At 42.5% G+C, this 24,551-nt stretch overlaps 4 protein-coding genes across 9 annotated transcripts in view; 3 read left to right on the top strand and 1 right to left on the bottom strand.

Annotated features, from left to right (window-relative positions):
- Nucleotides 1-4,720: 4,720 nt before the first annotated feature.
- On the top strand, nucleotides 4,721-6,602 carry LOC108093806 (glutathione S-transferase S1). Its single transcript, XM_043208319.1, has 4 exons — nucleotides 4,721-5,016; nucleotides 5,119-5,286; nucleotides 5,357-5,499; nucleotides 5,603-6,602. The coding sequence occupies exons 1-4, from the start codon at nucleotides 4,746-4,748 to the stop codon at nucleotides 5,768-5,770; spliced, it is 750 nt and encodes a 249-aa protein (XP_043064254.1). The 5' UTR covers nucleotides 4,721-4,745; the 3' UTR covers nucleotides 5,771-6,602.
- A 51-nt stretch (nucleotides 6,603-6,653) lies between these two features.
- On the bottom strand, nucleotides 6,654-7,702 carry LOC108093805 (enoyl-CoA hydratase domain-containing protein 3, mitochondrial). Its single transcript, XM_017194116.2, has 2 exons — nucleotides 7,228-7,702; nucleotides 6,654-7,168 (listed from the first exon to the last, which is right to left on the bottom strand). The coding sequence occupies exons 1-2, from the start codon at nucleotides 7,695-7,697 to the stop codon at nucleotides 6,790-6,792; spliced, it is 849 nt and encodes a 282-aa protein (XP_017049605.1). The 5' UTR covers nucleotides 7,698-7,702; the 3' UTR covers nucleotides 6,654-6,789.
- An 82-nt stretch (nucleotides 7,703-7,784) lies between these two features.
- Nucleotides 7,785-11,180, top strand: LOC108093804 (sphingosine-1-phosphate lyase). Of its 3 annotated transcripts, none has more exons than XM_017194112.1 (6): nucleotides 7,785-7,900; nucleotides 8,174-8,337; nucleotides 9,231-9,892; nucleotides 9,949-10,397; nucleotides 10,454-10,600; nucleotides 10,660-11,180. In XM_017194112.1, exons 2-6 carry the CDS (start codon nucleotides 8,184-8,186, stop codon nucleotides 10,883-10,885), a joined length of 1,638 nt encoding a protein of 545 aa, XP_017049601.1. In that variant the 5' UTR covers nucleotides 7,785-7,900; nucleotides 8,174-8,183; the 3' UTR covers nucleotides 10,886-11,180. The 3 variants fall into 3 exon arrangements, with proteins under 3 accessions (XP_017049601.1, XP_017049604.1, XP_017049603.1); XM_017194115.2 differs by having other exon boundaries at nucleotides 7,805-7,917; XM_017194114.2 differs by lacking the exon at nucleotides 7,785-7,900 and having other exon boundaries at nucleotides 8,073-8,337.
- Nucleotides 11,181-12,018: 838 nt separating this feature from the next.
- Nucleotides 12,019-24,551, top strand: part of LOC108093706 (AF4/FMR2 family member lilli) — a 21,095-nt gene continuing 8,562 nt past the window's right edge. For 2 of the 4 annotated variants that reach the window (XM_017193901.2, XM_017193898.2), the window contains exon 1: nucleotides 23,085-23,808. In XM_017193901.2, coding sequence (XP_017049390.1) covers nucleotides 23,199-23,808 — 610 coding nt within the window. In that variant the 5' untranslated portion in view covers nucleotides 23,085-23,198. Of the gene's footprint in view, nucleotides 12,410-17,685; nucleotides 18,405-23,084; nucleotides 23,809-24,551 lie in introns of those variants that run through there. The other 2 variants (XM_017193900.2, XM_017193899.2) reach the window with 2 other exon arrangements.

The raw sequence follows: 24,551 nt of genomic DNA, 5'->3' as shown, positions 1-24,551 counted from the left end.
ACAAAAAAAAATATGACTGTTGAGCTTTGATGTTCTTTTTTTGACTGTGCAGAAAACCCTGCTCTTCATCAAAGAAAAAACAGCAAAAAAGAATGCGGAGAAAATTCCCGCACAACCAAGCAGTCTGGCACACCAACTTCAAAATCGAAAACGAACCAAAAATTTCCCTGACTAACTAGCAGTGTGCCAAATAAACTTCAGACTGTTGAATCCCAGGAAATTTTTACTCGGTGAGTTCGCCCTGTCTTGTCATATATTTCTCACCTGCTCCACTCGATTATGCACTCGTCAGCGAGTTTGAAATGACTGCGTTATCGGCGGTGATTGCTATATCTTATCAAACGAGGTCTTCTCGCAATCGAAACAGCCAAAAAGAAAAAAAACTGAGAGCTGAATACACGCTGTCGCATTAAAGGCCACAAATCGGCCACTTATTGTGGATTTGGCTCGATTCTCGCAGAATTCTGGGCTCAGTTTTCTGGGGGCTTTTTCTGTTTTGTTACTTTTGCACCGTTTCGCTTATCTTTGCACATTTTCGAACGTACTCCGCCCCGCCAACACAAAAGCGGCCCAATCGCATGGAATGCTTCACTCCCAGTTGTGGGAGTCCCATGGCTCTGCAAGCAGGTGAAATCGATTGCGTATAATTGTATATTTTTGGGTAGAACCCAAAGTTGTGTAACAACCAAGAAAGTGTGGGAGTCCCATCGGTTTTCAGTGTTTCATCAAATATTTGAATAGCTGAATACTTATCCAGATTTCTTAACATTTTTATTTGTTAGATATGTACTGTTAGTCTTAAACCAAAATCAGTCCTTCAGCTATTGGTAGATCCTTTAATCTGTGAACTGTTCTAGTGATTACGCGGGTAATTTTCAAACCTCTTCAATTTGCCTTCCCAGTATTGAATTCGCCGCATTTCGGCGGCTATCTATTCGAACTTATAACCAAGTAGGGTTTTTCACCCACTATTTTATTACCGAATTCCACAACCATGTGCCAAGGTGCTGCCAGATAGTTGAATTTTTAATAAATATCCGTTAAGTCAAAATTATCATTTCAATATTTGACTAAAAGTTAATAAACAAACAGATTTAAAATAAACCATGCTTACATTTCTACTGAGTTTTTATTTTAAATATTTGTTTTAATATTATACGATATATCCGTAACATGTGAACAGTTAATATAATAGTCAGAGGCCGACTATTTTTTTAGACAAGGTAAGATTTTGGAGGGAGGGGCTTTTATACCGTTAAGAATCGGAATATAATATATATTTTTTGAGTTAGCTGACAACCCTTCCAAGTGAACCTGATGCTTCCCACATATGTAAACACTATAGATCCACTCGAATTTCGTCGCCAGGCACCGCGATTTGAGATCGAACTGAAGCAAAGTCCAGGGAACCGCCATCGGATGGAGGCGTTTCAAATTTCCTGGCAGCTTTAATTGTCGATGTTGCACTATCTGTTTATGGTAATGGAAGAATTATTTTGCCTTAGTGCAACGGAAATTCCTACGAATGTGGGAGGAGGATAATCCGTTAAGATGTTTTCCAATAAGTAAATACATGATGGGAAGCGATTAAAAGATTAATTCCTTCGCATTTAATTTTTGTATACTTAAACTATCTTTAGAGCAGGAAGCTGATATACTAAGTGCTCTAAATTAACGATAAAAAATAAACAATAAGCGGAATCGTTATTTATGTTGGAAAATATTTGTCAAATTTTTATAAACTGCTTTACTAAGTATTTATTGTTTAAACTATCTTAAGAGCTGGCAGTGCACAAGCTTCAACCACTAAAAGCGCGAACAAATATTTGCTATCTCTATTTTTTGCTACTATAATTGGTTTATAATTGAACTGAGAGTCCGTTCCAAGCTTTCCAAGAAGAGGCAAAATATTTGCATATTGGAGAATGGGAGAGACTACTAAAAATAAGAACAGAGAGGCAATTTCGTAGCCTTGCTTACAAAATGTGATTGCCAAATTAGGAAGCTGAGCTTGCTTGACATTGCATTTTAAAAGAGGATGAAAAGAAGCAGAGAAGACTGAACCAAAGACCTGGTTAAATAGTTAACTTATTCATTGCCCGCGTTTCCTTTTCAACGCCCACTAAAACTAGTGAGAGAGCCTTAGTTTGGCTCTCTCTCTCCCTGCCAGTTAACCGGCCGGCTTACACACACAAGCAAACACCCACAAGCTTGAGCTCCCAACTGGAAGAGAGTAAGATTTTGAGAGAGAGCGCCAGTGGGGGAGCGTATAAAAGCAGCTGCTGGCCGCCGAAGAAAGTCAGATTCCCTACAATTGTTGTGTTGTGGCGATCGTTCGGTTCAGTGAGTGAAAGTGGAGAGAGACCCAGTGGGTGGCGAGAGCAACGGAACGAGAGAGTGCGGAACCAAAGCTTAATTGGCAAATCGAGGAACTGAGAGCCCAGTGTCACAGCTGATTTTGATTCTTTTTTCTTGAGGTAAGACCCTGCATTCCTGGAACCTTCCAATTTCGTATAGCTCTATGATGTAATTTACGCATTTGGCGGCACAACAACACAAACGTTTTACCCTTGCCAAAAGTTTGAAAACGCTTTTGCGAACTTCGAAGCCGAACGGCGTTCGTCTTGATTCGGTTCTAAAATTACACACCACACGTTGATTTTTTGGCTTCGATTGATTTTGATTTTTGGGTCAATCGATTCGAAATCGAAAAGTTTTGAACTCGTTTCGCTGAATCGCAGTTCGCGCGGATCTCTCGCCCCGCTCGCAAGCAAATATGTGAAGGACAACGACGTGAACCGACCGACTAGAAGCCCTCTTCTTCTGCCTCTTCAGAGCCGATCAGATCGGAACAAGATATAGAAACGACCACCGCACCTCCATCGATCGTGGAGTGCGTGAACGTATTTCGAAGCGTGAGGTACTCGAATCGGAAACATCTTGAGTGCAGTGCATATTTAGAACGCAGCCTTATATAACCCCAATCATAACCTTTCCGAAAAGAAAATATTGAAATTGAAAAAAGTCGGGACGCAAGCAATCAGTAACATTTCTGAACTGATAATGGGACCTAAGGTGCCATTCATTCGAATTCTAGTGATAACCCATCTCGGAAAGCTGCCCAGATGGCCGGCTGGCGAACGCGATTCCACTTAGTGCCCATTGACGTACTTTGCGCTTTCCCTGGGTCCTTGACCCACTGTGACCCCTGCCCTTTCCCATGGATTGGATAATCTAGGCGTCTGTGGGCCGCCCTAACCTTTTCCCACAATTAAAGTGAAACCGTTTCCCTCGATTTTAGTGCCAAAGTGCCAGATCAAAGAGCCAAAATAGATCAGCAAATCGAAATTGAATTAAATCATGACACCGAAACACAGAGACAGACTAAATTAAATTCAATTGAAGCTGTCATGGCAACAAGTGCCAGGGAAAGGGAGAGCGCTACAGTCGGGACGAAAAGATAACGCCGAAAAGTCGAATCGATTGTTGCAATTTGAGACCCGTCTCTCCGAAAGCGAAAATTGCAGCGGAAGAGGCGGCCAATTGGGCAATACTCGAGCGGGGAACTTAGTGACTGACTGGGCTCCCTGCCAAATCAGCAAGAAGTGCCGAGCAAAGGCAAAGACACACCGATACGAAAACTGGTTTACGTTCCACATGGATCCTATCCCACGTTTAAATATTTATCCATCCAGGCAAAAAGTGCCGACGACAATGGAAACAGGGGCGTAAAAGCCCGGTACCTCTTCCCCCTTCCCTCTTCCCCCTTTCACCTCTCCGATTCTTCCAGCAGCGCCAACGCCCCAAAAGATATTGAGCCTGACTTTTGCGCGACTCGGCAGAAAAAACGGAAAAGGGGGAGAAAAGTGGGCAGTGGAGGAGTGGTGTCTCTTTCTTTGATGTGCGTGGGTGTGTTGTCTGTGGGACAATCAATGCATTTCCGCTCGGGTCTATAGGGAAATACTCTTGCATACAAGTATGCATTTCAAGATATATACTATGTATACATATTGCAGTTTTATGGTAATTATCATGTCAGTGTTTGCCTTGACTGCGCTTGATTTATTGCATTATTCTTGAGCAAACACCCAATAAGGCAAGCAAATAAATAACTGTGCAGAGCCAACATGGCTACCAAATTAGAGCGAACTAAGCCCACTTAAATAATAACTACCAGATTATAACAGCGAACCCCCAGCAGGTTTAAAATTATTTTGTTTACTCTTTTACGTGCGATCTAGGCCTTCTTTATCGCCAAGTCGTATAACGTATACGTACCTTTATTATCCTTATCTGTCACGCACATTCTGGCCCATATCAGGCACAAACATTTGTCACGTTCCCTTATCACAAAAAACGGGCTATCGGCTGATCAACCTATTTCAATCTTCCAACAAACATAAACAAAAATTGGGAAAAAGCTAGAAAGCGAACCGGGCTATTTCGTCATAAAATGAAATTTGTGAAACTAATTATTTTACTGGATTGCTTAAGGTCGAACCAAAAAAACTATATATGAAATCAATAAACGACTAATACGAATATTAATTTGTACACCTAGAATAACTTTACTAATCTTACCAAAGTATTGTTTATCAATATTACAACATCGATAAATAAAATGTATTATTTAAAGAGTGATAAGAACACTATTGACTTTGATAACATACCTTTTCCATGACTAACTGTTGCTCCATTTTTATTATTATTATTCCTGCAGGGAATTGCATTGAGAAAGCGCAGAGATGGCCGATGAAGCACAAGCACCACCAGCTGAGGGCGCACCACCAGCCGAGGGCGAGGCGCCACCACCCGCCGAGGGGGCCGAGGGTGCCGTCGAGGGCGGTGAGCCCGCTCCTCCGGCAGAGCCCGCCGAGCCCATCAAGCACAGCTACACGCTCTTCTACTTCAACGTGAAGGCGCTGGCCGAGCCGCTGCGCTACCTGTTCGCCTACGGCAACCAGGAGTACGAGGATGTGCGCGTCACCCGCGATGAGTGGCCAGCCCTGAAGCCAAGTGAGTAAGCCACACCTACAATAAGGATAACTAGTTATTAAGTGCATACAGTGTGATAAAAATGTAATAACCCTAACCCATTTACCCGTTCTCTTCGAATAGCCATGCCCATGGGACAGATGCCCGTGCTGGAGGTCGATGGCAAGCGTGTGCACCAGAGCATCTCGATGGCCCGCTTCCTGGCCAAGACCGTCGGCCTGTGCGGCTCCACTCCGTGGGAGGACCTGCAGATCGACATTGTGGTTGACACCATCAATGACTTCCGTCTAAGTAGCGAACAATGTGTGCCTCAGTTTCATGTTCAGTGTCCTTGATTAACTCTGGAATTTTTAATGTATAGAAATTGCAGTCGTCTCGTACGAACCGGAGGATGAGATCAAGGAGAAGAAGTTGGTCACCCTGAATGCGGAGGTCATTCCATTCTACCTGGAGAAGCTCGAGCAGACCGTCAAGGACAACGATGGTCACCTGGCTCTGGGCAAGGTGGGTGAAATTAGACCATTGGTCAAGTAAAAGTAGATGGGTGTTGTATTTCCAACTTCCTTTCAATATGTCATAAAAATAAATTAAATTTTTTCTATTTCAGCTGACCTGGGCCGATGTCTACTTCGCAGGCATCACCGACTACATGAACTACATGGTGAAGCGCGATCTGCTGGAACCCTACCCAGCTCTCCGCGGCGTCGTGGATGCCGTCAACGCTTTGGAACCGATCAAGGCCTGGATCGAGAAGCGCCCCGTCACCGAGGTCTAAGTGGCTCGCATTGAACTTGGGAGGAGGGAAACCATTGCACACCACTCAAGCACCACAGCACTGCAGACATGCAGACACAACACCCACATCTGTTCACATTTTGTTCCTTTTTGCGGAGGATCCGAGGAGCAGCGGATTTTCGCACGGGGTCATAGACGCGTAGGAGTTTAGCACGTATCACTTTGGACAAATCAGATTTGTTATACTTTCTTGGTTATAATTCTCTTTGCATGGCGCTATATACATATTTTTATCGGGGTCCACCAGCGGATCGCCCTTCGTTAGCTTCTACTGAAAAGATGAAAGATAATACTTATTGCACAGTTTATAATATTTTGGCCTACGTTTAGAACTTACATTTAGCGCATCTATGCAGATGTTTTCTGTAGCTACACACACAAAATCTACGAGTGGTTCATCTTTTAGATGTATTCTATTATATTTAATTCACTGCGAAGAGCTCAACAAATATTTAAACAAATACAGCGACAGCTGACCAACAATTACAAACGAATTTTTAGTTTTTGATTTCTAAACCCGTGATCGCGGCCCCAGGAATTTTCTTCGTCTCATTAAGTACACCATTAAGTAAACATCAAAAAAGACTCAAATCAATAGCCCCGGAAACCTTATAAATTATACATAACATGAAGATACGGAAATTCTCTGATAAGAACTGACTATAACTGCCAAAATTTCAAATGCACCCGATCACACACATCAATTTATACATATTATTTATTCAAATTTGTAATTGTATTTTTTAAATATTTCCACATCACACTTTAAATAAACTAATCACCTAAAATGGAATGAGCACTTTTTGAAAGCACTTCAACTCGTTTTATTTTGGGAGTCCTAAAAACTTTAAAAGATTACATTCTTGATTTAGTAAAGTACTACCAACTTTTTAAAAAGATTTATTAACAAACTTTTGTGTCGCACTGGACATGAGGCTTAAAAGTATAAATGCACGTTCGGCTTTTTTTTCGTATGTAGTTCCATATCGTTAGCTCCGATTAATTGTGCTTCCAAATAGGTGGGCGTTTTTCAAAGAAGCTAGCAATACCCTCTTTGGTATCGCCTAGCTGGAAGTTCTCGCACATCTTATCCTGAGCAGCAGAAAAGGCTTCTGCTTGGGACATGGCTAGTTGCTTGTAGAAGAACTCCTTGCCAAGGGAGATAACCGCCCGACTTTTGGCCTTAATAGCGGTGATAATTTCCTGGATTTCCTTATCCAGTTCCTCTGCTGAAACTGCTTTGGTGACCATTCCTGATATATAGGCTTCTTCGCCCGTGATTGGAAGACCAGTCATTAGCATATAGGCGGACTTTGGACGCGACACAATTCGGGCAACGGCCACACCGGGAGTCGAGCAGAAGACACCTACTCCAGCTCTAAAAAAGAGGGTATATTTATGTTGTTAGTAGGTTGCTTAACAGGATTCCATTCTTACCCTGGAGTGGAAAACTTGCTGTTCTTGGAGCAGACTACCATATCACATGAAACCACGAGTTGACAACCCGCAGCGGCCGCATAACCATTAACTTTTCCTATCACAGGCACCGGTAGTTTTTGGATATCGTTAATTACATCAGTAAGCTTCTGGAATACACATGCCTGTATCTTTGGGTCATTGTGAAGCTCCTTGAGGTTATGACCTGCTGACCAGATTTTTCCTTGGGCCGTTAGGACCACACATCTTAGGTCCACGTTGTCTTTATCTTTGATAAGAGCATCCTGAAGGGCAGTCATCATCTCAAGCGAAAGGGAATTCAGGGTTTTTGGGTGATTTAGAGTTATCTCCCGCACTCCCTGCTTCTCCTTGACAAGGACCAAATCGGTAGATGCATTGCTGGCGTTTCTGAGTATCAGTGGCGTCCAACCTGTTGCATACTTTGATATTTTTTGCACAACACGCAACATTTTTGTTTTGGTTTTGCAGCCAGTGTTGTTGAGGTCCGTCCGCGGACAGCTGGCCGGCTATCGAAACAGCTGTAAGTCAATGGCAGAGACCAACAGTTGGCGAACGGCCACACTAAGCCGCAATGAGTTTGTACGATTAAGAAAGTTTTAGTTAATTCGCGTTATTCAAAGCTTCACTGTTTTATAGCTGTACCGCTGTACAGGTGAGTAACTCGCTCAGGTGCGTCAATAACCGCTGCCTTTGTTTTTCGCATCAGCTGAGCGGGCAGACACAACAACAAGAAGCTCCCGCCGAGTTATGTACTTATTAAAGTCTATGTGACTACTACACAAGCAGAACTTTATCAGCCGCCAAAGCCATTTGTATTTGTCGCCTCACATTCGCTGGCCCACAAATCAGTTAACGATTCGAACCGCACGAGTGCGAGTCCCCCAATATTTCAACTCGACTAAGGCCTTATCCACAAATATTCCAGCTCCCGCAAGATGCGTCCATTCTCCGGCAGCGATTGCCTGAAACCCGTCGCCGAGGGCATCAATCGCGCCTTTGGCGCCAAGGAGCCCTGGCAGGTGGCCACCATTACGGCTACCACGGTTCTAGGAGGAGTATGGCTCTGGACAGTTATCTGCCAGGATGAAAGTGAGTTGGGGGAGTTAAGAAGCAAGATCTCGTTGAATATGTTCCTGTGAGCCTAAAAACCATTTTGGATAATTTTCATATATACATGACTAAATAATCACCCCAGTCAGTCGATTCTTTCGTGCAGGGTAAGGCACTTCGAAAAGTTAAATCCATCAAACTATCTTATCTTGTGGGTGCGTTCCTTCGAATACACCTAGAATTAAATATGTAGAAGGTACATGTGTACCTATTTCTAAGTAACTTGTATTGCAGGCAAATTAGATTTCATTTAATAAAAACATGTTATTCTGTATTATAACATCCTTTGTTATAGAATATATAGAATGCTTTGCTTTTTAGAAACTTTACTATGTTCTTAGTGTCCAGTCTTATATAAGCTTAATCAAATTCCATGCACTCGGGGGGTGCTCTCCGCGAACTTCTGACTTTAATCTAACCATAGATTACGATAGATTAGAGTCGAATTGTTTGTTAAAGCGTGTAGCAACTTAAAATCAATGAAATATGCAAAGTTCAACAGTTCTTAACTTAGGAAATCGATAAGATTGAGATATATAACGGAAACCCCTTTAAATTACCTACTTGGAAACGAAGCTTTTAAAATTAGCGATAGTTCCCGAAACCATGACTAACATGTTACATTTAGAATGTTTCGGGTTAAAACATACTTCCGAAGGGGTTTCATAAAAACTGACCAGAGTTTCGTCAACGGAAAACATGCCATTGCTGATAGCCAAGAATGGGTTTCTTATATCTTTTATCACGCGGAAATTTCTGCCTATAAATGTTCTTTGTTTTGGGTCTGTTCACCTCAAGATAAGCTCTTAATGTTGATTTTTTTTATTGTATCTAAAGGTTACTTACTTATCCTATTTCTTTTCTGTTCTTAGGTCTTTACATCCGCGGAAAGCGTCAGTTCTTCAAGTACGCCAAAAAGATCCCCGCCGTGCGTCGCCAAGTGGAGGCTGAGTTGACCAAGGCCAAGAACGATTTCGAGGCGGAGATCAAGAAGAGCAATGCCCATCTGACCTACTCGGAAGTTCTGCCTGAGAAGGGCCTCAGCAAGGAGGAGATCCTCCGACTGGTGGACGAGCACCTCATGGCCGGTCACTACGACTGGCGGGATGGTCGTGTATCCGGCGCAGTCTACGGCTACAAGCCCGAGCTAGTCGAGCTCGTCACTGAGGTGTACGGCAAAGCATCCTACACGAACCCCCTGCACGCCGATCTCTTCCCGGGCGTCTGCAAAATGGAGGCGGAGGTGGTGCGCATGGCGTGCAACCTCTTCCACGGAAACTCCGCCAGTTGTGGCACCATGACCACCGGCGGCACAGAGTCCATTGTGATGGCCATGAAGGCGTACAGGGACTACGCAAGGGAGCACAAGGGCATCACCAGGCCGAACATCGTGGTGCCCAAGACGGTGCACGCCGCCTTCGACAAGGGTGGTCAGTACTTCAACATCCATGTGCGCTCTGTGGACGTCGATCCGGAGACCTACGAAGTGGACATCAAGAAATTCAAGCGTGCCATCAACAGTAACACTATTCTGGTAAGAGTTTCCCTTTGTAATTTCTACCATCTTCTAATGCTACAAATCTCTTTTAGTTGGTTGGCTCTGCACCAAACTTCCCCTACGGAACCATCGACGACATCGAAGCCATCGCCGCTCTGGGCGTGAAGTACGACATTCCCGTGCACGTGGACGCCTGCCTGGGCAGCTTTGTGGTGGCCCTGATCCGCAACGCCGGCTACAAACTGCGGCCCTTCGACTTCGCGGTCAAGGGAGTGACTAGTATCTCCGCCGACACCCACAAATACGGATTCGCACCGAAGGGATCGTCGGTGATCCTTTACTCTGACAAGAAGTTCAAGGACCATCAGTTCACCGTCACCACCGACTGGCCTGGTGGTGTGTACGGATCGCCCACCGTTAATGGATCCCGTGCTGGAGGCATCATTGCCGCCTGCTGGGCCACCATGATGAGCTTCGGCTACGACGGTTATCTGGAGGCCACCAAGCGCATTGTGGATACGGCTCGTTATATTGAAGGGGGGTAGGTTGGTAATCACACTTATTTAAATGCTTTTTAACCATTAATATCCTTTCCAGGGTTCGCGACATCGATGGTCTCTTTGTGTTTGGCAAGCCAGCAACTTCAGTGATTGCTCTGGGCTCCAATGTGTTCGACATTTTCCGGCTCTCCGACTCGCTGTGCAAACTGGGCTGGAACCTGAATGCCCTGCAGTTCCCCTCCGGGTAGGTGACTCAACTTTTAAATTAGCGAGTCCATTCTAATGCGATACTCCCCCTTTCAGCATCCACATCTGCGTGACGGATATGCACACTCAGCCCGGAGTGGCGGATAAGTTCATTGCCGATGTGCGCAGCTGCACGGCGGAGATCATGAAGGATCCCGGACAGCCCGTGGTCGGAAAGATGGCTCTCTATGGCATGGCCCAGAGCATACCCGATCGCTCAGTGATCGGAGAAGTGACCCGCCTCTTCCTGCACTCCATGTACTACACGCCCAGCCAGAAATAGACCCTGAAGAGATCCACATACTCTTTCTCCCACCCCACGGAGCTATGCATTTCCTGTGCCGTATTCAAAACCACCAAAACTCCCTGTTATTGAGCCTTCCTCAAGCAATATATTCTAGCCTGCAATTAGTGCTGTAATCGAGGGTACAAAACGTCGTTCTAGCGAAAACTATTTAGATGCATCCCAACTGTCAACATTCGTCGCTCCTGGAGCAGTGTTATTGAAATGTGTTTTTCTGTGTATCTTGCTAGTGAAATAATTAAATAATATAAATAAATTTTCATATACTCAAAAATTAGCTAATGTTTAACTTTGAAACTTGTACAGGGCAAATATAATTTCTTGCTATTCACTTGTTACCATCTTCAAAGTTCCTTCTTAATTTAATAAATACTAATCGGTAAAATGCATGCTGTTCAATGAAATTGCTTACTCACAAATGCTTTAAATTGATCGATTTGCTGCCATTTAATTTATATTTGTTTAGATTTTCCCCTTTAGCAATTAACAATAATTGCAGCTGCGTGGGTATATCCAATCCGGTCTGATCTGATCTGGGTTGGTATTTCTTTTCTAACATTTTGCCACGCGTCGGCGTGTTTTTAATTTAGTTGATCTTCGAGGCCCGCCCGACACGCCCATTTCCTCTTTTGTAATTTATGTAAGTCTTGAATGGCGTGCACAAATTATTTCAAATAAATTTCTATGGCGGAAACATTTATTTAAATATAGGGAACGACTGTTTTCGGGGCACGCGTCCCATGTCATTTGTCGAGTAACAAAAGTATTATAAATAGCCGAAAGAGAGCAACAGGTGTCGCACAAAGGTGACGATCAATTGGTGGCATCCATTTGAGACCACAACAAAGGCGAAACCTGTCACATTATCGAGGCGCCCACGCATCCAAAAGTTTCCTGCCCCTGTCTTCCAAACTTTTGGTGCACCACCTCTAACCTGGGCAGCCAGAAAGATTCGGCTTAAACCGGGTTGCCAAAAAATGTATAAAATATATTCACTTTTTTTTAGTGACGCAGACCCAACGACTGCGCAGTCGCCGCCGACGTCGACGCCGACGCAGCGCTGAGCGAAGGTGGAGCGGTCCAAAGTCGGCGGCTCATTCGCTTCGCGCTCGTCGAACCGCCGAGACGTTCAAATCGCTGCCGCCTTCGTCGCGGGTGTGAAAAGTTACCCTCAAAGCAAAAAAAAACGGAGAAACAAATATATATACAAATATCGGGGAGAAAACCTGATTTCTTCTAAAAAGTTGCAAAAATAACAAAACTCAGAATGCACTTTTTACTGCGGATTTAAGCAGTTCTCGCCGAATAAAGGTGGCGCCCCAAAGGTTAAACCGCTATTTCCGTTTCGCCCATCGCGGTGGTTTGTGCTATTGTGCTATGATATATATGATATGATATGGAGTGAATTAACCCATCGTTCAGCTGTCTAAGCAGTTTTCATTGGGTGCACACTACGGAATTTCAATTACTTAGCCACTCGATGCGAAAGGAGCGCACTTCAAGGTAATTTTCAAGCAAACAAAATACAGGTGAAACAGTAACTCAATTCCCCACGGAATCCGCCGATTTGAAAGCGATAAGTTAAATGCCATAATAATAGCCAATTAAAGAGTCACCAGCCACCACATCATCATCATGAATTCTTCATTAGCAGGTTCTCAGTATCGATAAGGTAAACATACGAGCTCAAACATACATATAGCAGGGTAAATAGGTGGAGACCTTAGCTATAGGAAAGTAAACAGAACTTTGTTTTAACAACCAACTTGTTCTCAGGCGAAGATCGCATTGCTTGCAGTTTAAACTGAACCGAAGGTGGGTTACAATTATAGTTTACTTCTATTGATTGGAATTCGACTCATGTAATTATGGCTAAGGGAGTAGTCGGGTTTATTCCGCATAAAAACAACTCATATTGTATTCAAATATACATTTTCCTCTGGGAAATAATCTATTTTTAATTAGATCACCATTACTCATTAACCATCCCCTGCAATATTCTTAATTATAATAGATTATATATCTATCTACTCCCTCGTCAGACTTATCTTAGCTTCAGTTTTTACTTATCGTATAAGAGTTGAGTAAATATTCAGCGTTTATCGGAATCAACTTCTAATAAAATGCGCAAAATATCTATATATTTGAAGAGCGCTCAAATAGAAATCCCATTTCATTCCCAAGCATATTCAAGGCTCGTATTATGTTTACATCTTGATATTCCAAGCCAAGTGAGATAAGGGTTTCTTTATTTTTTCGATTTTTGCCTACTATTATGTTTTTTATCTAGCAGATAAGATATGAACGCGTATATATAGCTCTAGGTTATATGGTCTGGTACATATTATATATCTCTAGGTTATATGGTCTTGCTCCAATTTCGCGCGGTAATTTTTGATTTGGCTTGACTTTTTGATGGGTTTCTTTGTTTGGTCAAAAGTTGGCATGCAATGGGGCAATCAATGGGGCAGCACCCTTTTACATATTCCCGCTTTTGGTCAGATAAAAAGTTTGGAGCCCTCGTGTGTGCATTTTTCGCTGGCTTCCCATGGCAACCATTCCGCCAGCCGGTCACAACAAGTCCGCCACTCCGGCCGGAGTTGTTTGCCACCCAACAACAATGGAACTGGCGATGCCTGCCCGGCAACCCCCTGTCCAAAGGACAATTGTTCCGGCGAGTGGCCAGCTGGGTGCGGCTTTAATGTCTGGCGTCATTATACCATTTATAGCCCATGTTTCCACAGAACTTTCGCTGCTCCTTTCAGTGTTTAATCGATAAAACCCGAAACGAGTGTAGGAAACTCTTTGGAATTTCCCATTTTCATTTCGCCATTTGTGTGCTAATTGCAGATCGAGGCTAAGTAACTGATTTATGGGGAGGAGAGCGCCAGCAGGGAGGCTTCACTGTGGCTGCGGAGGCGGCAGCCCAGTCACTGTTTACCATTTGTTTTGAGCTCGTTAAGTTTGCTGTTAATTATCGTTTGGAATTTCGCGACGCAGTTTGTACCGAAAAGTGTTGGCTTGGCAGGTGAATATCTCGTAAATAAATAGCCTTTGGTTATAATTCAACAGTGTATAAGCCACAAATTTGAAAGCTTGTAATGAGATATAACACTTAAAATGCAAGTAAATCATTCGAGGTTTAGATATAGGCGTTCGACTTAGTTCCTGGCTTTGTTTTCCTTCTGTACCTTTTTTCAGGTTAAAAATTAAATTCGATCGTAGTTACAAAACCGTAATTAATTAAATCCATATACGTTTTCAACCAAATACTTTACCAGTTTTTTCGCAAATGAAACTCTTAATAATTATTTTTCTTTTTGCCTGGAAATTAACTAATTAATTTACCCTTCACTTCCCAAACTCCCCTTATTTTTTTTGGGAAAAGCAAAAACGCAAGCTTACGAGTGTTTCACAGTTGGTAAAGCTATTTGCCATGCATATTTGCAACGCTCCAAAAAGTCCAATAAACGGCAATCACAAGAGGCAGCTGAAAACGCTTTTCTATTGCTTTTGGCGATGGCAAAAGATTTGCATAAATAGCACATATGTACGAGTTTACTGCTGGAAGCGGCAATTAACGTGAAACTCGAGTACTTTACATGCTAGTACTATTGACAAAGCCCCTCGTTCAGACTCGGTTCTAATTTGAAATTGAGATCCGAACACGCCTCTGAAAAAGGCGCCTCGTTTTGTTTCGAGATTCTGGGCAACCTTCACGCGATCGCCAGCGACTGGAGTGACGTGTTGACGACTTCTAAACAGACTCACCAGCCGAGAGATGATTGCCAAATGACATCAGCGCGGCTTGCCAGGCAGAGTCAGAACAGCCCGACTGTGACTACGTTTTCGGCTTACGGCTTTCTTCTGGCCCAGCGAAAGCTTTCAAATTGGCCAAAAACGTAGCGTTAATTATGGCGACTAACGACTCCATCGATGATCATCTGCGGTTAATAGGTCTCTGGTAACCTGAGCGGAACCTGCTCGCTAATAGTGCGGTTTTGGAGGGTGGCAGGTTTCACATTTCCCCGGTTACACTCAACAAGTCGAGCTGTTAAAGTGCTGACAAATTGCCCGACAATGCAGCTGCAGAGACAAACAACTTTAATTGATTCCGCTGAAAGGCAAATGCTCATGTCGATCGATTAACTCAATTAGCCATCGATTTTTCTAATGCCGAAGCTATGCAAATAGAGATCTACTGTAAATAATGGTAAAAGCCTGTAAAGTAGGTGCAATGGGTTAATCAAACGATTTCTTTGCGGCACTGATAATGAAGTGGGGATATTAAAAACCAGTTTTTGGAAAATTTTATTTAAATAAAACAGAGGATGAAATCATCTTCGATATACCATTTCCCGTGTAACATTTACCCATCAAATAAAAGGATCAACATACCGTAACTTTTCTGCAGTTGCCCTAATCAGAAACAACAAGAACTGATAAAAATTGAGAAACTGAAAAGAAAACAAAACTGAGGGTCAACACACATGTTCGATAAAGAACCCCCTCCCCAAAGAGCTGTGTAAACCGACACCTTCTCGCAACGAGATTGCGACCTTCACCTGCAACAAGACAATCCGCTCATTCTGGGCCCTCGCATCCATTTCTGTGCCAAATCGAAAGTGGTGCAGAGTGCTTCAGTACACAGACGTGTATAATAGACACCACATATACAAGATAGGCGTTTTGAAGGTGAGCTTGTCCAAATGGAACGACAGTGTTGCACTTGTTGGCCACCAGACTTGGTGACTTCTAGACTTCTAGAATCGGAGGCGACTCGCGACAGCTGTCGCAGCTTTGGACAAATTCCAAAGTGGAAACCCAAGACCCGGCATTTGTTTACATTGCCTCTGGTTCAATGCTCTCATTTTACCTAGAAGCCCTTGCAGCACATGTGTGCCATTTTCACAACTCTCGACTTTCCGAGACTTGGTTCAAGAAACCCCCATCGCTTGGCCATCTTTTAGATTGAAATGTGCGAGCTTTAAGCTTGAGTTTTCAAGCGTGGGAGCTGCATGCGAGATTTATATGAAGTAAGATCAAGATAAAGTTCGTCAACGTCTTGGAATGACATGAGTGGGTGGCGAAAACGATGATGAAGATGATAATTTGGCTGGGATATTAATAAATAAATAAATTAACTTTATAAGGAAACCAGTTTGAAAGAGTCGCGCACGACTGGGGTTTTTTTTTTTTGGTTATTTTCTTTGTACTCACAACTTAATGTCCCGAAAACACTCTCAAAATATTTATAAGCACGGAACCCCAATAAATGAAATCTCAAATGCCATTAGTCACTTGATTTTCCGGGGGATTCGGAGCACGTTCTCGAGCCGCTCAGCAGCCCTATCCCAATATGGTCGAAATGAGTGTTCCAAGTCACTTCATATGCACAACAGAATATCGAACTCGAACTGGAGAGGGAGCGGCGAACCTTTCAACTCAAATTATGCACAATAATCTTACATAAATTTTGAGGTCTTATCTATGCGTAGAGCCCGACAGAACAGAAACTGGTAAATTGTTTGGGATGGGGGCATAAATTAACTCGGGAACATGTAAAAATCGAAACGAGTTTATCGCTTCGCGTAAACCGAACAATTACCCAACAACAAACTTGTTCTATATACAGCACATGGCGTCTGTCGTCGGCTATTAAGATTTATAGATTTAGTTGTCGCCCAACAAAGATATAGACAAGCGTGTTATGAGATTAGCTTATCTGGATATATAAAGACATCTTCAGGTTCGAGAACATTGTCTGATCGGTCAAGTGTGGGCAGGAATGGCAGCTCGGTATAATGACTACTTGATTGCTAATGAGATAGTCATTATAATAGATTTGGCCTTGGTCAGTTGCAAATCATCGATTATTTCCACTGGTTTATTTTTCGCCTCTCCTAATTGATGTACCCAATAACCCCCAAAAAGTTTCTCTCTCACTTGGCGTGCGATCTTGGAACTTGAAGATTTCGCGGCTTGTGGGAGAGCTTCTCACACACAAAAGATCTTCAATTACTTTTAATGTTCACTTTCATTTCGCAATTAAGAGGGGCTGCGAAAATGTTTAGTTCTCGCGGTTTTTATGTTTTCCAGTCTCGTTTCGACTGCGCAACAAACCGGGAGACATTCGAACCGAAAGCGAACCTTTGTGGCTGAAACGAAAAGTTAACGGTAATTAATTGGCTTATTAGGAAAACCAATTCAATCACCTTACTCTCACCCTACTTCCCCTTATTTTGCGATTGCGTGAGCCGAGCCCCGAAAGCTAAATAGCCCACAAAAAACATTCCGTGAAATCGCAATCTAAGTTTAGACGATTTCATCATATTCTCTGCTTTGCGTATTCATAAGATACACGCTCCTGCAGTTGTATGTATTTTGCTGTGGACGTTGGCAAATTAGCTAATATGCGCTTAGCCCCGTTGGTGAATGTTTGGTTGGTACTTCAAGTTTGTTTGAACGTTTCATTTTCCTTAAACTAGCTATCTAGGTTAATTTGAATAAACAAAAACAAAAGGAGCTATTAGGTTATAACGTCAGTCCACCAGATTCTAAGTTATTTATTATTATGAATACGATAATAAAATTTCCTTTAAGATCATAAATATTGGCAACTCCCTTGAAAACAGGAAAAAATCCACTTTTTAAGAGATACATTTACAAAGCTTAATTTTTGTGGCGTCACCTAAGACCCAATATCGGGTTATAGTGAATACATTTTACTGCCAAACAACTTGCTTAAAATTCATATCTCGCGCTCTGACCTTTTGCAGATATTCATAAAAACAACGACAACGAACTTTGAGGTGGGGAAGAAGAGGAAACCCAGCGCCAAACTCCAATTGCAACTCTCGGATACCCAACAGCAATTGCGGTCCCAAAATTATATGCCTGCCACCGCATTTCCATAGGATTTTGGTGGAAACTTGCGACTAACAAAGCGAACTTCAAATGTGAACCAATCATACAATAAAAACGCGAAAAAAGACCGAAAATAACGTGCATGGAAAAAAAGATATTGTGAAAACAACAACAAAAGAAACATTAGGCAAAATTGTTTCCAAAGCCTTTTTGTATTATTTTTTGAAAGTGCAGTGAAAACGAAATATGATTAATTAGCAATGCGGCAAAATCATTAATGAATATTAAGTAAAGCCCCCGAAAAACACGAACAAAACGGGAAAAGTTAAGAAAAAACTTGCATGTGGAGCAAAAGAGAGTTTGGCGCGCTTTTAAACGCCGGCGACTAAAGACGCGTTCGCGTTTTAACTCAACCAACAAGCGGAAGAGTGATAGCCAAATTAAAATCAAGTTCGTTGCATAAATCTCGCGAGTGTCTGTGTGCAAATGGCCACTTCGGAGCAGAGTAGGCGGCCCCTGGAGCCGATCTTCATCGCCACTCCCCCCCAGACGCCCCTGCTGCACCACCACAGCTCGATAACGCGCACCACAACGCCCCGCGAGATGCCCACCATGTACCACTTCGATTTCGGTAAGCCATTAAGACGCTGCTCAGCCAATTATAACTGTAAACAGCCCTTGCGTTAGGAGCTTATCAAGCGATTTATTACATTGAAAAAAATCTAGATAAGTCTGTAAATGTATCGAATTTCTGAATGAAAAGTGCATTTCAATGTTTAAGAGATTGTGATAGGAATAAATTGCATTTAAATACAAGCTTTATTGTTTTCTGTGCAGCTCGATAAAATGCATGCAATATAAATGCAAACAATGTGCGGCTAATTCAAAATACTCAAATATTCATGCCACTTCCGCGCAGGCGCACAAATCTCCGAAAAGCACTTGGCATGCAGCCCCAGGCGAAGAAACTCCAGCTGTGTTAGAGGAAGTGTTTAGGAAACCACTTAAAGCCAATAACCAAGAGGGGGATCGGGGGGCGATTTGAATTTATAATGAACTCAATAAAGCATGAAGTCACTTTTTATGACCAAGTAAACATGGTATTCAAATTTAAAAGGCAAAGAACAATAAAGGCTTTTAAATTTCTTGTAAAAACCCATAAAATTCTGTATTGTGAACGATTTTAGGGGAACTATCCGCCGGATATAGAAAATATATTTTGAAAGAAAAAATCATATAAAAGTGTAGAAAATAACAAATGACAGAGAATATAAAAGAGGCATTAATCATGTTATGGTCATTATAAACAAAGTAACGGATGCAAAAATCACTTTTGGAACCCCTATAAAACCTGCGAACTCTAAGAGTTATGTTCAAGCTTCTCTGAATAAAAGAAACCGCTTGAATATAACAAAACCACAGCTTTCTATCACACAATGACATCAGTTATTATTGCAAATAATATATAGTATGTATTGCAAAAAAAGAAAGCAAAACGCACAAAAAGCTCTCAGCCAAATCAAACACAGAAAACGTGGAAGGCATTTAAAATCTAAATGAAAATAAACAAAAAAAAAAACAGAAGCCAAGCAATTGACAACAACAGCAACTGACATATCTGTGTCAATTTCCTTTTGCAGTAAACAGCAAAAGACCCAAAAACAAAAAGAAGAATCGAATAAGTTTTAATCAAATTAAAGACAAGCCCAAATCAAGAAATTCAAGTAGAGTTCTACCCAAAATGTCTTTTGCGCAGCGCAGCAATCGAGAATAATTCAATTAGAGATTGACAGAAGCAAAAAGCTTAGCTCGAGTTATAGCCCATATTTATATGGCAGATAAATGTGCCAGCTGCTTGACAGAAATCGGGCTTTGCGACGGATTTGAAATCCGTTTCAGCCATGTCAGTCACGTCTGGCCGGCAGATTTGCGTGCCAGTTTTAACAAGTTTCCGATAATGCCAATAAATAAGTTCGAAACACTATTCCATTGTCGCCCTACCAACTGACGGTAATGGCCTGGGCAATATATGGCTTAAACGACGGCAAGTTGGCGGCGTTTGACCCACTTCCCTCGGCCCACTCGAAAATGAGTTCCCTCTCTCTGCTAATCCGATGAATTTCCTTGACATTGAACCACATTAGTGGCACAAGCTGTGTGCGTTCAAACATAGAATCAATTCCAAATCCCAACCAGTTTTTGTATTGGCATTTCATACAGAGGTGTTAATTCTGCCTTACAAAAACCAGTTTCTTTACAAACTTTTGCAAGTCACTGATCTGTTAGGGATGATTTCTGCCATTGACAAATTTGTCTTTGATGAATTGCAGTTAAGCAATTAAATGTCCAACTGAAGCAGGTTCAAAATTATGGCCAAAACAAAATAAACTTCTTCAAGCCGACAAAGTCCAAAAAAGCTTCAAAAAGCTTTGAAATCGAGCAGTGTTGCTGTGCATCAGGCTTACTACTATATTTTATTTTTCGTAGAATTTAGTCTCACCTTTTTAGTGGATATATTATATTATACATATATATATTAATATACTAATAACAATAGAACCAAAGCTGTTGCTTAAAAACAAATTAATTACAAATTTATTTTAACTTAAAACACTTTAACTTTCTAAAAATGTGTTATGGTGCAATTAATTTTAATCACCTATCACAAACTAGTCAGACCCTTTCAAATTTTAATTTGATTTGCTGAAACACATTCGGAGCCCAAGCCCCAAACAAATTGAATTGCTAATCGTTTGGCTTCACCTATCGATCGAATGTGCTCCAAATCCAATTGAAAATTACCTACCTCAATTAACGGCCCAATTCTACTCACACTCCAAAATGCAAAACAAAAGATAGAAGAGCTTGAAACACACAAAATCGTATTGGATACAAACACAAAAGTATTTCACACTTTCTAAACGGCAATCAGCACTGCCAACAACAAACAAATCAACTTCAATTTGTTGCAACAACATCGAATCACCGAGTTACAAACAGAACCGAAGACAGAAACAAAAAAAAGACAGAAGAAAAATGAAAACAGAGGGAAAATTGTGCAATCTGCGAAATGCGTTCGGTGGAAACAAACGCAAACAAGAAATAAAACATCCAGCGCCAATGAACTGAAATGGTTTCATTAGATGATCGAAGGGGAGATAGAGGGACCCATTGGACGACTGACGACTGGAAGAAATAGAACTTAATTAGTTGAAAATACGGCGGCCTCAGGCTGTTGATATGTGAAGTGTGCTTTTCTTGGCAGAGGAAGAGAGAAGCTCGGGGGGGAAAGTGGGAGAAAGAGGGGCAGGTAAACATTCAGGGGCCAATGAAATGTCGCCAAGAGTGCAGTATCGAAAAAGTTCTTATATAGCAGAATATTTTTAGATCTTAGAACTAGATTTTCGATGAGTAATAGGATTAGCCTTTCTTTACAATTGGAGATACGATAGGATCATCCTGGGCAATATTGTACAATTGTTATCTTTTTACCTTCAAAAGGAATTATTTTGAGCAGTGCACGGGAAACATAAAGTTTTTAAGTTCACTATGAAAATATAGTTCTTCGGTCGTGTCGCCGCCTTGCCCCCAAAATGCCATCCGCACATCATCTCGATTCTAGGTTCTAGAACTTTGACTATTTTTAAGCACGCGCCCCTTCAAAACATATTTCCCGAGGGCTGGTTGCTGCACCGTGAAAATCGGCAGAGCGAGATATATGCAACCGATCGCCCCATCCACTCCCAACGACCATATGCAACTGCAACAGATTTTCTATTTTCGTTGGCGCTCTCGAAGCGTGACAATTATAGGAGATTATCCAAGACTCAAAGTCGCGACGCGTGGGCGACCACAAACGATGCCGCCTACACCCCAAAAACCACCCATTCCCCCACCCAGCACTCAGTCGAAGGGAAATTTGTTGGTTCGATAAACCAGATATAAATATAAATAACTGGGAATGGGTCGAGACTCAAGTTCATGACTCGCAAACATGTTTCTCCCTCGCGTTTGGCACGTGCAAATATCCAAATTTCGGTCCCAAGTCAAGGCAACTTGCATAAGAGAGTTCCACGGCCTGGTGACGTCAGCGGATGGATGCTGCAATATATGTAGCCAGATTTATAGCATCAGCAAATGGGGATCGTTTGGCCCGAGAAGAGCGATACTCAAAAGTGCATTCGCATTTCAATTAAAACCAGAAACAGCGCAAGGAGATGGAGAGTAGAGACGAATGTGGTGAAGTTTATGTGGGCGAAAATCGAATGTGGAATGCACTACAAACGAGTGTCACTCGATCACCTTAAACATAGATTAGCCTAATTTATATTGTAATTCAAATCAAAATAATTGAGAAGTTATCTGAAATGTTATCATCTCAAGATAAAAGTTATGTCAACAAAATTCCAAATCGATCTTGACCTAGAATTATGCAATCGCCATGGTAAAATACCATACATATCTAGTTTTTATGACTTTCAAAGTGCTTTTGGTTTTTGGACTCACATTTCTGATTCATCGACTATTATTTTCAAACAAATTCCTTCAGCTGAGATGCCCCTGATTTATATTAAGTGCGCCAAAAGTGTCTCCAACTCTGCGGCCAGCTGTTTATTTATGTGAAGCGCCTGCAACATCGCATGTTGCTGAGCTGCCGAGTTGCTGAGTCCGCCAAATGTTGCCGCCGTCTACCTTTTTTGGCACACTTATGCAACCGCTGGTGGCAGTAAGTGGATGTTTTTCATGCCCCAAAAGTGGACATAATTGCACATGTGTGGGGGCTACACCCAGATGTCGTGGTCCCGATTCCCCGTTAGCCAGGAAATGGGCGCTCTTTGAAGTTGCTCAACTGACTGACTGGCGATGGTCGGCGCGGGTGAGATTTCAATTCGCGAACCGGGACAGGGAACTGGGAGAATTGGCAGCCGTTCCTCCGGAGAGTGAATAATGCCCAAGTAGTCGAGGGTTCAGCAACATTTGACGTCGCCGGCGGCGGCTTTAAATAAATCAGCCGTAAAGACAGACAGTACAGAAGAGCAGAAGAGCAGAGGAGCAGATGGGGGGAAGGGGAAATGGAAAAGCGGGCAGTAGACAACTGGAATCCGGGGAGAGCGAGGAGGAGCGAGGGGGAGGGGGAGTCGGAACAGAATCGTGGCCTTTGTCGATGGCAGCAGGGGCACAAACAACAACACCCACACTCGGCCCAAAACTGGAGTGCAACTATTTTTAATGCCATGCAAAACGCGCACGGGCAACATGTTGCTGGTGGAGCTTTGTGGCGATGTTGCTGGCGGGAGTGTTGCCGCTGTGTGTTCAGTTGAGCACGAGAAGCCGGCGCGAGAAGTTCACTCGGATTCGGGGAGTCGGTGCGGGAAATGCGTCTGAAGTTGCCCAAGTGAATAAGTCCGAAACAAACCGCCTTGCAATGAGCAAGAAAATGTGGCAGAAGATCTTCAAATCGAAGGCCCAAAAGCCGCCGCCTCTGGCCAAAATCAACAAGCGGCATAGTCGCATCGTCTACGAGGAGTATCAGCAGTTGAGCGATCTGCTGGCCGGTGGAAAAGAGCAGCTGAGTTCCAGCAACGAAAAGGAAAACGAGCATGAAAATGGAAATGGAAATGGCCCTGCCTGTGGAAATGGCAATGGAAATGGCAGCATCAACGTTTTCGAACAGCCTCCGCCGCAAAGTTCTTTCAACTCGTCGGAGTTTGGTGAACAACATCAGCCGAAGCAACAGTTGTCAACGTTTTCTCGCGTTCGAAACACATTTTCCATCAGACGAAGCAGCAACAGCAACAGCAACAACAACAGCAACAGCAGTAAAAAGCTGGCCAATGCCACGCCAAGTGAGTGGGATGCAGCATCAGAAGCGGCAACAGTTGCAACTGCAACATTAACAAACAATCAGCCAGGCAATCAACTGCAACGCGTCGTGATTGTTGTCAATACGATCGATGTGGCCACTAACTGTCCGACTAACCATTTGCATGCCAATTCAACAGCAACGACACACACAGCTACAGCAATTAAACCAAGTAATTCCGCTGCAAATTAACAACTTATTTCTGCTAAGTGATCCGTTTTCGCTTCCCCACAAATTACCCTTCGGCGAAAGCTTTGGTGAAATCCCATCTGCTGCCCACATCTGCTCCAATTGTTTAATCTGCCTTCCCAGTGACCCCTTGGCTGACTCCTTCTGCTTATCAATTCTCGGCCAGAAAATGATGTCACTTTCGATTTCTCTCAATGAAACTGAAATTGGAGTCGTTGATTAATGGCTGGATTTGTTTGAACCAAACAAGTTAACTAGGAGGGAGTAGCAAAGAACTACCTATATTTTATCTTGCCAGGTCTATTAGCAATACGTTAAAAGTAAAATTTTAGTTCGAAAGTCCAAACAAAATGTCTGATAATTAAACAAAAATTATTCATTACAAAAGATTCTATGACAAATACAGAAATTGTTATTATTCAAACGTATTGAAGCGATAAGAAGAATATGAAAAGACATGAACTTGAATTTGTTGAAAACAATAATATTTAATCTTCAATGCTTACATTAAGCTTTAAATTCTGTAATTTTGTCGAATGTATCATTTATATTTTTCACTAGATGATAGATAGTAGCTACTTCTTTATTCTCCAAGTGCAAACAGGTTCGGGTTCCCAGCTTACCCGCTCCGAGGTGCCAAATCCTCGGTTTTAGTTTCCTTGGCCATTCTTCTGGGTGTCAGAGAGTTGAAAGTTCAAAGCGTAGCCAAGAACCTGAAAAGCGCTC

This window comes from Drosophila ficusphila, unplaced genomic scaffold (assembly GCF_018152265.1).
Source record: "Drosophila ficusphila isolate 14025-0441.05 unplaced genomic scaffold, ASM1815226v1 contig_414, whole genome shotgun sequence".
NCBI lineage: Eukaryota > Metazoa > Arthropoda > Insecta > Diptera > Drosophilidae > Drosophila > Drosophila ficusphila.
This window is presented reverse-complemented; position numbering and strand designations above follow the sequence as displayed.